This window comes from Elaeis guineensis, chromosome 6, assembly GCF_000442705.2.
Source record: "Elaeis guineensis isolate ETL-2024a chromosome 6, EG11, whole genome shotgun sequence".
Classification (NCBI taxonomy): domain Eukaryota; kingdom Viridiplantae; phylum Streptophyta; class Magnoliopsida; order Arecales; family Arecaceae; genus Elaeis; species Elaeis guineensis.
In genome coordinates, this window is record NC_025998.2 from 120,506,555 (window position 1) to 120,518,784 (window position 12,230).

At 38.1% G+C, this 12,230-nt stretch overlaps 1 protein-coding gene across 4 annotated transcripts; it reads right to left on the minus strand.

The window, feature by feature from the left end:
• Window positions 1–373: 373 nt before the first annotated feature.
• Window positions 374–8,034, minus strand: LOC105034941 (uncharacterized). 4 transcript variants are annotated; one of them, XM_010910296.4, is made up of 9 exons: window positions 7,796–8,034; window positions 4,487–4,618; window positions 3,097–3,185; window positions 2,892–3,027; window positions 2,703–2,777; window positions 2,384–2,505; window positions 2,227–2,302; window positions 863–922; window positions 374–775 (listed from the first exon to the last, which is right to left on the minus strand). In XM_010910296.4, exons 2-9 carry the CDS (start codon window positions 4,598–4,600, stop codon window positions 647–649), a joined length of 801 nt encoding a protein of 266 aa, XP_010908598.1. In that variant the 5' UTR covers window positions 4,601–4,618; window positions 7,796–8,034; the 3' UTR covers window positions 374–646. The 4 variants fall into 4 exon arrangements, with proteins under 4 accessions (XP_010908598.1, XP_073115770.1, XP_010908596.1 ...); XM_073259669.1 differs by having other exon boundaries at window positions 7,636–8,034; XM_010910294.4 differs by having other exon boundaries at window positions 7,604–8,028.
• Window positions 8,035–12,230: the final 4,196 nt, after the last annotated feature.

Genomic DNA, 12,230 nt, shown 5'->3' on the forward strand with positions numbered 1-12,230 from the left:
TGATTTCAAGATGTTAGACCCATAGCCTATATATATATTCTATTTGGATGCCCGAGAAGATACAACAGTTCCAAGATTATGCGATGTTTGGAAAACCAATTATAAAATTTCAGATTATGCGATGTTTGGAAAACCAATTATAAGATTTCAGATAGAATTGTTTGACAAAAAGATATGCGGTATATGCCCGCGCCCTCTCTCGCACATAGCACGGCCTATCAACCGGTCAAGCGAACCAATTTCCCTCAAAGCCCAACTTACGGTTTCTCACAAATAATTTCTATTTAAGCAAAAATGCTTTCTTTCACATATCTGATATAGGACTGAAAAAAATAAAAAAAGGAAAGAGTCTTAAAATTTTTGAAACAACTAATAAAAAAATGTAAATCTTTTCTAAATTAAAACTCCAACAAGTAGAACATTCAATAAGAAGAAAGCACAGCATCATATTCATATACAATAATTACACCGAATACAAGAATGATATACCCACTCTAACCCTAAAATTCTCTCACTACCCAGCTTCTTTTTCTTTGATCCCTCCTCACCTAATTTGTCCATGACTTTATACAGAAAAGCTGAAAGGACGCACCAAGGTGCGGATGATGACAATGATGGTAGATTGAGACAACTTCCAGTTTACCATTCATTGCCTCTTGGCCAATGTCTTCTGGAGGCCTCTTAGAATCTTTGCAAACCACATCATGTTCATGACAAACAGTGCTGTGGGCACCACAAGGCTCAGGAGGTAACCAACTGTATGCATCTGCTTGATCTGTTGACAGATGCGAAGAGTATGACATAATGGACATCATGAATCAATGAAGAATTATTATTTGAGTAAAAGAAGAGGCAAGAATACCTGATCATAGTGAAGATAGATGTGGTAAAATGCGTAGATGAACAAAAATATTCTTGCTGCCTACACAAAGAAACTTACATTCAATTATACAGCCAAACTGTACTCGATTGCAGAACATTAGGAATAACATTTAACAGAAATAAGCTTTAGATCTGGAATTAACTATTTGGGAGTTTAATTATTTAAACACTGTGGCAGCAGTTTAAAGTTTACAAAGTTTCACCAAATGCTAACCGGCTGAAATATACTTATTTCCATGACTTGAAACATTTTTTTAATTGAATAATCAAGAAAACTCCTTTTGAATTAATAAAAAAAATACATGGTAGGTATAGGATGACCACAATGCCAACACCTGGAGCATGACTTTCATGTATGTTTCTTCCACTCAGCTTTTCAGTTCAAATTCATAGCCTGGAGGTGGACAGTTTTGTAGGTTTGGATGTCCTGGGATAATAATGCCCAACATAACCAAAAAAGTATCCTTCTTTGATATACCTGTTCTACTCCAATATCATCCATTTTCTTTTCCTTACTTGACTGGTGTCAGTGCATGTGCATTGATTTAATTGGACTAAATTTAATTGATCAAGATATTTATTTATTGCTTCATAAAATAAACAAAAGCCATGTTTATCAATCTCAATGCTTCTGTTCTTTTGTTTCTTTTCATTTCCATTTATTTCTATAGAAATCCATATTTTTTTTAAAAAAAGCTATAAAATCAAATCATATGTTTAAAACATGACACCATCGTTCAATTGCATAGATCTTTTCTTTTCTTTTTCCAAGTATCTCCTGCTTCTAAAATTTTACAGTTACACAAATTACTTAGGATACGATTAAAGGCCAAAGTGCACACTCACCAATAGAAGGGGAAATAACCTAAGCCCATTTAAATACTTAGCAAGAGGCTGTACACTGACAAGCCTAAAATTCTCCCCTTGTATAGATAATTATGCACTTCAAGAATTGGTGCAACATTTTCTTGTCCTTTTTTTCCTGTTTTTGGCTTTAAAGCTGTGACTTCAAAGGCAATTTGGCAACTGATAGAAGACTAAGCTACCAATGTAGGACTCCTATATAAGTTTACATTATGTGTCATATTAAAAAACACATTTTCTTTTTAAACTAGTAAAAGATTAGTTAGTGTAACTTTTTCTATTTTCAAACTACCCATCCATATTTTTAATTTATATAATGGTAATTCCTTTTTCCAAAATATTGCCCAAAGAAGAAAAGCACGTGAAAGCATATGAGTGCGAAGTTGCTCTATTCTTTTAGATCTGCTATGTCCATGAAATGAGTTTTAGATACCTTTCATTTTACAAAAAACAATAACGAAAGCCATCTCTTCTACTCACCAGCCATGCAAAGAACATCATAACGCCGTTAACAAGATATGCCCTTGACCTTTTCATTCCTGCAGTGTCAAGAAACCTGCACGAAACAGATGCCAAAAAGTCAACAGGTGGAAATACTTGAAATTGTGTTGTTTGATTTCTCTTTCAACAAAATTACCATCGCAAATTAACCACTGGAGTGGTTGTCTCGGATATGAGGACCATAAACGTGTATAGCTGCCCTTCCCCAGATAGCATGGCATAAGCTATTGCACATACTGAAATGAAATGATGGAGAACCTGAAAAAGATATCACCATAGCAGTCTACTGTAACTCTGGAACTAAGTGACCCTCTAGATTGATATGTGAAGTGATAATTAAGATCTATAAGGCTGTGTTTGAGCACAAATGTGTCACATGAAAAGCAACGGTTGACATATAAACCACCAGAGAACATGTCCAAGCTTATATAAGGCTCACAAAGATGACTACTTACATATTCCATTCCACCAAGAGAAGGATATTGCCAAAATATCATGGCAAGGTCTGTGATAAAATACCCAACAGAGACCTGTCAAAATGTAACATTAAATGTAACCTTAAGAAACATATGTTCAGATAGCACAACCAGTAGTATAAACAAAGACATATTGCATGATCGCAAACTAAAAGATAGAGATGTCACCCCCAATGTAAAAGTGGAGAGATTGGAACGTCGAAATGTAAGTAGTCCCTCAAGACGATCAGAGAATAGATCCGAGACGGCCACAAAGTATAATGACATTATCGTGATAAAAATGGCATGTGCACTAGACATACCCCTGCAAAATGGTTCAAATGAATATGAGAAAACAATACAATACGGATGCAGGTAGCCTGTGATTTCTCACCGATTGTTCCACTCAATCCGTTGAATCTTTGTAAGAGAAACATAGCCCTTGTAGTAAAATGGACTGATTAACTGAGTAAGATCATATGCCTGTTTAAGAGAATGGAAGACAGGAAACATAACAGCTTAGATATCTGAAAATCTATATAAAATCTTCTGGAACAATGGATAAAAGAAACATAACCACACTTGGTGAATAGTTCAAACTTCAAAGACCTTCAAAACATAGGAATTTTGATTTGCATACATGTTTAATGGTCTAGTTCATGATCAACAGCGTAGAAATCCAATTTGGATGGCCCATCACTGATTTTTGATGTTAAATTTTTTACTTAACATTTAACATTTAGTGCGTGGTCCAACGCTACATGTACACATCAATAGTTGGGATGAGACTTTATGCTTATGGTATGTGTGTGTGTGTGTATACATAAATGGATAATGCTTTTGGTTATAGCCCAAAGATTTTCATCAACTATCTAATTATGGCAAGATAGCATAACCTCCCTACCATGGAATGGTCCTGACCCATACTATTTCCAACTTTGCCATTTTCTTCATAGGTCTAGAATTTTGATTCTAAATATGCTGATAACATTTTGTTGACATTGTTATTGTCAAACCAAATTGGTTGACTAGGACTTTTGATATTCATTTACATCAATGCTGCTGTCTATCAATTATCACACTTGCTAAATTAAATATGTTACATCCTATTGTATGATCCTTAGTTAAATTATTTCCATCAACTCCCAGATTTATAAAGTACGATTAGCAGGCATTTTCCACTATATTTCTTAGTTGTTGATAACTACACTTAGAATGAAACAACAAAAGGTAATGAACAGTGCTGTCAAATACGATATGACTCAGTTCAAAAATAAATTATAATATAAAGCAGATTTTAGTTACCAGATTATTGACATTCAGAAGCAGAAAATCACAACATTGTTCCATACAAAGCAACTTCAGTTACCATATCTTTTATATAAAGTGGCTAGATCAAGAAGAAAAGATTCCCTTGATTTAATATAAAAATAGAAATAATTCTTTAAGAAAAGATACATTGGATATTGTACTTGTAGATTGGAAAGTGGATACCAGTGTCACTTCCTCAATGGTTCTTGATAATCCAAACCTTACCATCTTGCAACTCTCTTCTTAAGTCCACTGGTTCCAATAATTCTTTTTTCAAGGAAAGTAATATGGTGTGAAATCAGTACAGTGTTAATTTTATAAAAGAAAAGCTATAATCTCTCCTCAATATATACATATCCATTTTTACGGACAAAAGTACATGCATTTATGATCAATACCCTTCATGTGCAGATGTACATTCACTCCATTTTATCAATAAGAAGAACATGTTAGGTAAGGCAGATGTGGTATACCATCTTGCACATGAAAATGCCCCCAAGCACAGAGGTGCATGGGACAAATGGATCTGCTAGCAGGTACTCTCTAACCAGTACCTGTGCCTGGTACTTATAGGACTTGCTTGCCATCACTGAAGGCTTAGAAACCTGCAAAATAATATTTATCTTAACCAAAGGTCTAGCCGGAGAAATATAAGAAAATTCTTTAGGCCATTGAAAGCCAAAAAACACTAACGGGATTTAAAATAACATCATCTAGAGGAACAACTTCATATTCATTATGAAAGAACATAAAGCACAAGAATGAAAAAAAACCCTTGTTAACATTAGTTATAGGCTCATTTTTCACAAAATACACACAAATAACATGCATAAGCATGCACGAACGCACATATGCATGTAGACAGATATAAACAAATATGAGTACTAAACATACAAATGAAAATATCCATTGCAAACGATACTTATGTGCTTGTTTCAAAACGTACATACAAAAATTCCTGCAAGCTGCCTGCTAAACATGCATGCACCAACATGAGGACATATAGAATAAGGCTAGGCCATTTTTGAGAGGAGGTGCACGTGCATGTGTAAGCATAAACTTTGCCGACCCCTCATAATGCCATTAGACCTCTTCTCAAAGGTTCCACCTACCCCCACCTCCACATATCTCGGTCTACCTGGATGCCAGCCGCTAACCCCCTCTTCCAGAGCCCCCTCTAGAACACCTCTCCCCTGCCCCTTTGAGTCTTATTACTGACTCTTTGCAAGTGCATGATGAGAAACATCATTTCCATGTTCAAGCTGAGGATCACATGTCTCCCACCACTAACTAACAGGCCTCGAGTTGCATCTGATTGCAACAGAAAGAGTGCTGCAAGAGGTTGTTAGTTGAAATTTGCTTCAGTCCACTAGTAGGACTGCTAACAACCTGAGTTGTTCATGAGTAGCTAAAGTTTGGCTTAGATAAGTGCTCATTTTGCCTGGTACAACTAGAAAATGAGCCAAGCAACATACTTTTAAAGCTCAGCTCACAAACAAGCCAAGACTGAAAATTAATAGCTTGCAAAAAACAAATGGAGGCTTTCCTTGGCTCGACAAGAAGGGCATCTCAAAGTTTATATGACCCGAGCTAGAGGCCCTATGCATAATAGTGGCTCTATCAACATCTTCGAGGTAACACCTAGTCAGCAATTCAGATAATGCTCAATCATCTATCTCTTCTAACTTCACAACCCCTTTCCAAAAATTAACTATCCTTCTTTGATATGGATCCCAACCTTCTCCAAAGAAACACATTCCTTTTTCGCTAGATTCAAAGGGAAACATCTAAAATTTTGATATGAAGTAGAGCTAGATATTGTGCAAAAAAGCTCTTTGCAATGTAGTTGTCCCACCAAAAGATAAAACTAATTCCCCAACCAGCAAGTTGCTTGAAAAAGTCTCTCAACAACAGGGTCTCAATCATGGCCCGTGTATTCTTGAAGCCCAACACATGATATTAAACTGGGACCATAATAGTTTTGTAAGTTAACAGGTGGAAATTCTTCAGAAGAACTTTCAAAATAATTCAGCTACAAACTAGCCAGCCACTGAAAACAACATCACAAAATTAAACTATATTATAATTGCCAAACATTCATATACACATACTGAAATTATGCTTGGAGGGCTAATCATTAACAACTATGGAAACCCCATAAAAGTAGACAGGCATTTACTCCCCAGCTCATCAAACTACAACCTTTGCCGCAATAAAAAGAACAAGAGAAGAAAATGGAGCTACCTACCTGTCACTCTTATTACCACCTCCATCTAAACCATGAGGGAAAGGATTTGTCAACCCAGAAAATCTGAAAAGCAATCCATCTAACCTTGAGGTAGACATGCAGTTTTGATGCAATTAGTCCAACTTCACCTACCCTTGCCTCACAACAAACAAATCTAACCTCAACTAAATTGTTATGGCATTTCCAAATTCATCTTATACCACACCATGGAATAAGCATACAACCGCATGTGTCAAACAACTCAAGCAGCCAAAACGTTATCAGCAATGACTAAATCTTCCAAGAAAGTGCCATGCAAATCTAATTTATCAAGTTCACCTACCTGGTCTCAAATCTAGTCCATAAAGATGTCAGCAACGGGTTTATCTTCTAGGGGAGCATGAGCAACAAACTAACTAGGGTTGATAATGCTTTAGAAATAAGATAATTCTTAACTGAAGCAGATCATTCGAAAACAACTTATGAATTAAGTGCTACTAACCAAGAAACAAAAGCAAAACCCAAGCTAATAATATAAGGGAATCTACACAATTACAAGTGACAGCAACAAGTTCAAAATACCAATAGCGTCTTACTTTCTCGCAACTATTCATTCATGAACTCTAGTCTTAAGGACAGTAATGGTGGGAAAAGCAAGCAAGACATACCCTTACAGCAATTCTCATCTTACATAAGAGATTATTTAATTTCCATTACCTACCAGCCGAGGACAACTGACTGAGGGAATGCTAATAAAACATAGAGCAGGATAAAGAGAATATACAGTTTCAAGTCATAATTAAAACACATGTTGCCGTCGATAAGTAAGCTTATAGACAAAACGAAAGCAACTATATTACAGGAATTTAGTTCGAAATCCATTCATTTCAAGCATATGCATAACCGTGTGTTCCACAACCATGGCAATATAGAATTAAAACAAATGGAACATCGCATTAAATATGTTATGCCAAGAAACTGCTCCTTATTCATCACTAACATTCAATCTTCAAATAACGATGACCGGTACCAAATAAAAAAAGAATTACTTTGTGGCACCTACGAGAGCAGTATCGTATCGTTCCTCCACCTTCTGATTTTCGTACACCTCACAGATGTAAATATTGACATCCAAAATAGATTCTATTCCTAACCAACCATCCACAAATCCCAATCCCACCAACAACAATAATATTCAATACCACACTAGCATCCAAAGACAAATAAAATAAACAAACCCATACATGTATATATATACATCCAAATCTTGAAAACGAATCAGGGGGAAAAATAACAATGTTTAAAAAAAATGTTCTTATAAATTTCTCACTATGAAAACCCAAAACAAACATAAAAACCAGACCTTTTACAGAGAATGTAGCGAAGAAAACAAACCCCGATCACCAATCAAGCAAGAAATCGGATCCCAAGCCACGATTTCTCGATTCCAGATCGGAATTACGCAGCTTTTTCCACAAAAGCGACCGAAAAAGAGAAGCGCGACGACAAAAGGACGACGGGAAAAAGAAGGAAGTGAGGGGGCGAAGCGTGATGCCTTGGACTACGGGAATTGGAGGGCGAAAGGATTGGGCAAGGATTGAGATGGATTGGAAGCCAAGGGATGGAAGCGGTCGCAACCATCCGTCGCAAAAGGAGAAACCGGAAGAGATTCCGACAAACACCCCGCAACGTCTCCATCCTCCGTTACCGATCAATAAAAATACTCCCTCCTCCCCCTGGAATCCATTTACGAAAGCTACCGGATCAACCTTTCGGCCTTCTTCCAGTACTTGCAGTCTTCTCCTCGTGGGCCCACCAACCCATGGCATGGATGGACAGGATATGGTGATGTTCCAGTATTATGGAATGCATGGCCTACGGTTGGTGTCTTACCCACGGAATGGCTCAGATGGATGGCTTTTTCAGACAGGGTGGAGATAAGGACCCAATGGGGTCGAAGGAACCCAGCCTCAATTAGTTCCTTTCTGAATCATTGGGCCTGCAATCTTTCGTTATTTTATTCATTTTTGGAAAATATTTTTTTTTTAAAAGATTTTAGTTAATTGTTGCCGTAGTTGTTGGGTTGGTTTTCTTGTGGCGGCACGGGATTGTTGCAGCACGCCACATAATCTTCTTTGCAAGGGACACATGACCATGACAAATCACATGCATAGCCTTAACCTCTTTTGTTAAAAGACAAGCTTCAAAAGGTTTCATTTTTCAGCGATTATTGGTTGGTCTATATTTGGAAACTTGGATACATAAGAATGTATGATGCTTGATCTAACACATTAAGAACACTTTACATTTCTAAGCTATAGCAATATGATAAGACCGGCATGTAATATCAAAAAAATCATAAACCGGATCAAGCTAGTTGAATTTTCACATGGAATTGGAAATGCATTTAAATGAACTAAGAAGCTAGAAATGCATTTGAACTAACTAACAAACATTGAAATTATGATAAATAGTGGCCCAGTGTATATTCAAACAGTTGTTTGATTTTGATCCTCTCAACTGCTGAGATAATTTTTTGATTTTAATAATTACAAGTGATAAAAAATATATCTATGTTATTTAAAAAGTAATATTTGCTTCATATTTTAATAATCAATTCTTTCTAATAAAAATCAATTCCTCCTATGTTTTATATATAATTAAGAAAAAATATATACTTTATTTTATGTATTTGGATACTTTAGAAATTTATTATTTAAAAAAAATAAAACTACCGGTCAACTTTCTCCGTGTTTATAACTCATAGCTTTAAAAAATAGTTGAATCATAATTTTTTTAATTATATTACAATTTAATAGAGTGTAGAAAGCATATAATATATTCTAAATAATATATTTAAAGTGAAATATTGGATATTGTATCATACCTCTAATCCGAGTTCGCGAGTCGGAGGTCATAGCAAACGTCGCATACTTATGAAGAATTTTCTCCATAAGCATGCAAGACATTTCAAAATAGATATTGTTGGAATAAACCGACCAACCCCAGCTTTGGTCTTCATGACTCCGATTATGCATCGACCGAACAGACAGTTTCGATTCTTCATTGACTGACCGAACTAATTGCGCCAACCTATTATCGGCTGACCGATTAAGATCGCTCGACCGACTAATATTCGACTACCAACTACCGACCAACGACAGACAACTTGATCGTCGGCATAACAGAACTAATAGCCGACGGTCGCTCACAAATTCTATCGATATATGGCCAGCTAGTCAACTCAGACATACCATAACCATCACGAACGGTTATCGGCTACATATCACGATGCAATCAATGGAAATTAATGATTCACTATACGATTATAGCTCGATGATTTAGCACCATAAAATACGGGACCATATTCGACGGTTACAAGAACCTCATCTATAAAAAGAGGTAAGGAAAACAGGGCTGGTAAGCCAACTTTGGGGCCAAAACTCTGCTACTCTTCTTACATTCAACTCCTGTTCACCAACTTCCTTCTCTAACTTAGGCATCGGAGGGTCCCCGCTGGACACAAATCCGATCTATGTGAATGCTGTCTTGCAGGTGTTCGTTTCCGACAACAGACGATGGAGAGTTGGCCGCAACAAATTTTCGTGCCAGGTAGGGGTCGAGATCGTATTCACTATAGCCAAAACCAAGGCCCAGCATTCTACTGCAATCGGGTCGGCGAGACACTCTTCTCGTCGGGAAGAGGTTCCTCCCCCTCCTCTAGTAGCAGAGTCTAGTTCCTCACGTCCTGTGATCACCATGGATGTTCAGATCGCTGCACTTGTGCAGCAGATGAATGTCTTCATGGAAGCAAACAAAAACCTCCAACAGCAATAAACCCAGCAGCAACAGCCACCGACGGAGCAACCGGTGGCACAGTCAGTGTCATCCAGGCACAGCCGCCGTCATCCACGACGATCACCGTCTCCTTCTCCGGAGCGACCGTCTCAGCTTCCCCATCGAGACGAACAATGACATTCTCGGCACTCTCGGTGTGCCACTCATCATTCCCGACGTTCCTCCTCTCCTTCCATCTCAATAGTATTAGGAAGGGGAAACGACCGCGAATGCCCTCCGTGTCTCCTTCAAACTTGTCAGGTGGTTCTACCCCCAGAGCTTTCCAATGACGATTCGATGATTATGAACGTAAATTTCAAGAGATCAATCACCAACTTGCTCAACTTCAAGTGGAAGGTCGGAAGTCCTCCAACAACTACGACTTCCACACCGCCCAGCCATTTTCTCAGCACGTCTTGGACCAACCGATCTCATCTCGGTTCAAGATACCTCAGGTGGAGCCATATGATGGATCCACCAATCCGATCGACCACCTTGAGAGCTACAAGGCTCTCATGACGATTCAGAGAGCGGCCGATGCCCTCTTATGCATCGACTTCCTGATAACTCTTTGGAAAGCTGCTCGAGCCTGGTACTCCGAGCTTCGATCGGAAAGCATATATTCTTTCGGGCAGTTAGAACATTCTTTCGTGGCTCACTTCAGCACCAGCCGAAGGCGCCATAAATTTTTGATAGTCTCTTCTCGATTAAGCAAGGAGAGACTGAAATATTTCGAAATTTCATCGCTTGTTTTAATGTGGCCATGCTTGAGGTCAAAGATCTCAATGAAAATATGGCTATCTCGGCCATGAAAAAAAATCTGAGGAGATCTTGATTCACGTATTCTTTGGACAAGACTCTCTTCCAGACTTATGCCGAACTTCTGGAGTGTGCATACAAATATATGCACGCAGACGAAGGAGTTTTTGACCGGCACCAAGCAGAAGGCAAAAATCAGAAGAAAAAGAAATAGAAAAAGGGAGGAGCTCTAATCAAATCAAGTCAGCCACCATCCAATAAGCGAGCTTCGCCCCGATGATGGAGTCCAAGGTCGGGTTACGGTAGGTATGACTCCTATACTCCTCTTTCTGCTCTTCGTGCACAGATCCTTATGGAGATCGAAGGAGCGGAATATCTATGACACCCCCCACTGATGAAGGCATTGCCGAGGAATCACGATCGAAGGAAGTATTATCGGTTCCATCATGATCACGATCATGATACCAAACAATGCATCCAGCTCAGGGATGAGATAGAAGCCCTAATTAGATGAGGCTACCTCGAGAAATACTGGAGAGATCCATCGACTCAACCTCCTGCTGATTGACGACCTCAATTGCAAACTGAAGAAGCTATAAATAATCAACCGATTGCAGGGATGATCAACATGATCTTCGGACGACTGGATAGGGGAGCAACTTCTGAAGAAAAATTGGTAAAACGACGATAACTCAACAATGTAATAATTTTTTTGGAAGAAGATGTTCTAAGAATTCAAACTCCCCAGATGATGCTGTTGTTGTTTCAGCAATAATAGCAAACTATGATGTAAAAAGAATCTTTATAAATAATGAAAGTTCAATTGATATTTTATTTTATTCGATTTTCTCCCGAATGCGACTGCCGACTGACTGACTCAGAAGAGTCTCGACGTCATTAGTCGGCTTCATAGGAGATACTGTCAAAGTGGAGAAAGAAATTTCTCTCTCCTTAACCACTGGGATTGAACCACAACAGAGCACTGTTTTCATAATGTTCACGGTGGTTTGAGTACCTTCGACTTATAATGTCATACTCGGATGACTTGGGCTTAACGCTCTGAGAGTAGTGGTTTTGACATACTATTTGTTAGTCCGATTTCCGACAAGATATAGAGTCGGAGAGTTGTATGGAGATCAACAACTCGTCCGACATTGCTTTCTTGTTTCCACCCAGAATAATAAATCTGAAGACTCTTTGTCTGTCAACAAATTGGACCAAACAGAGAATCGGGAGAGGGGTGAACCTGCTGAACAATTGGTTTCTATCATGATTAGAAAAGAGGAGCCCAAAAAAATGATCCAAATTGGATCATAATTATCTGACTCAGAGCGACAACAACTAATAAAATTGCTCACAGCCAATATCGATATTTTTGCTTGGTCGGCCACCGA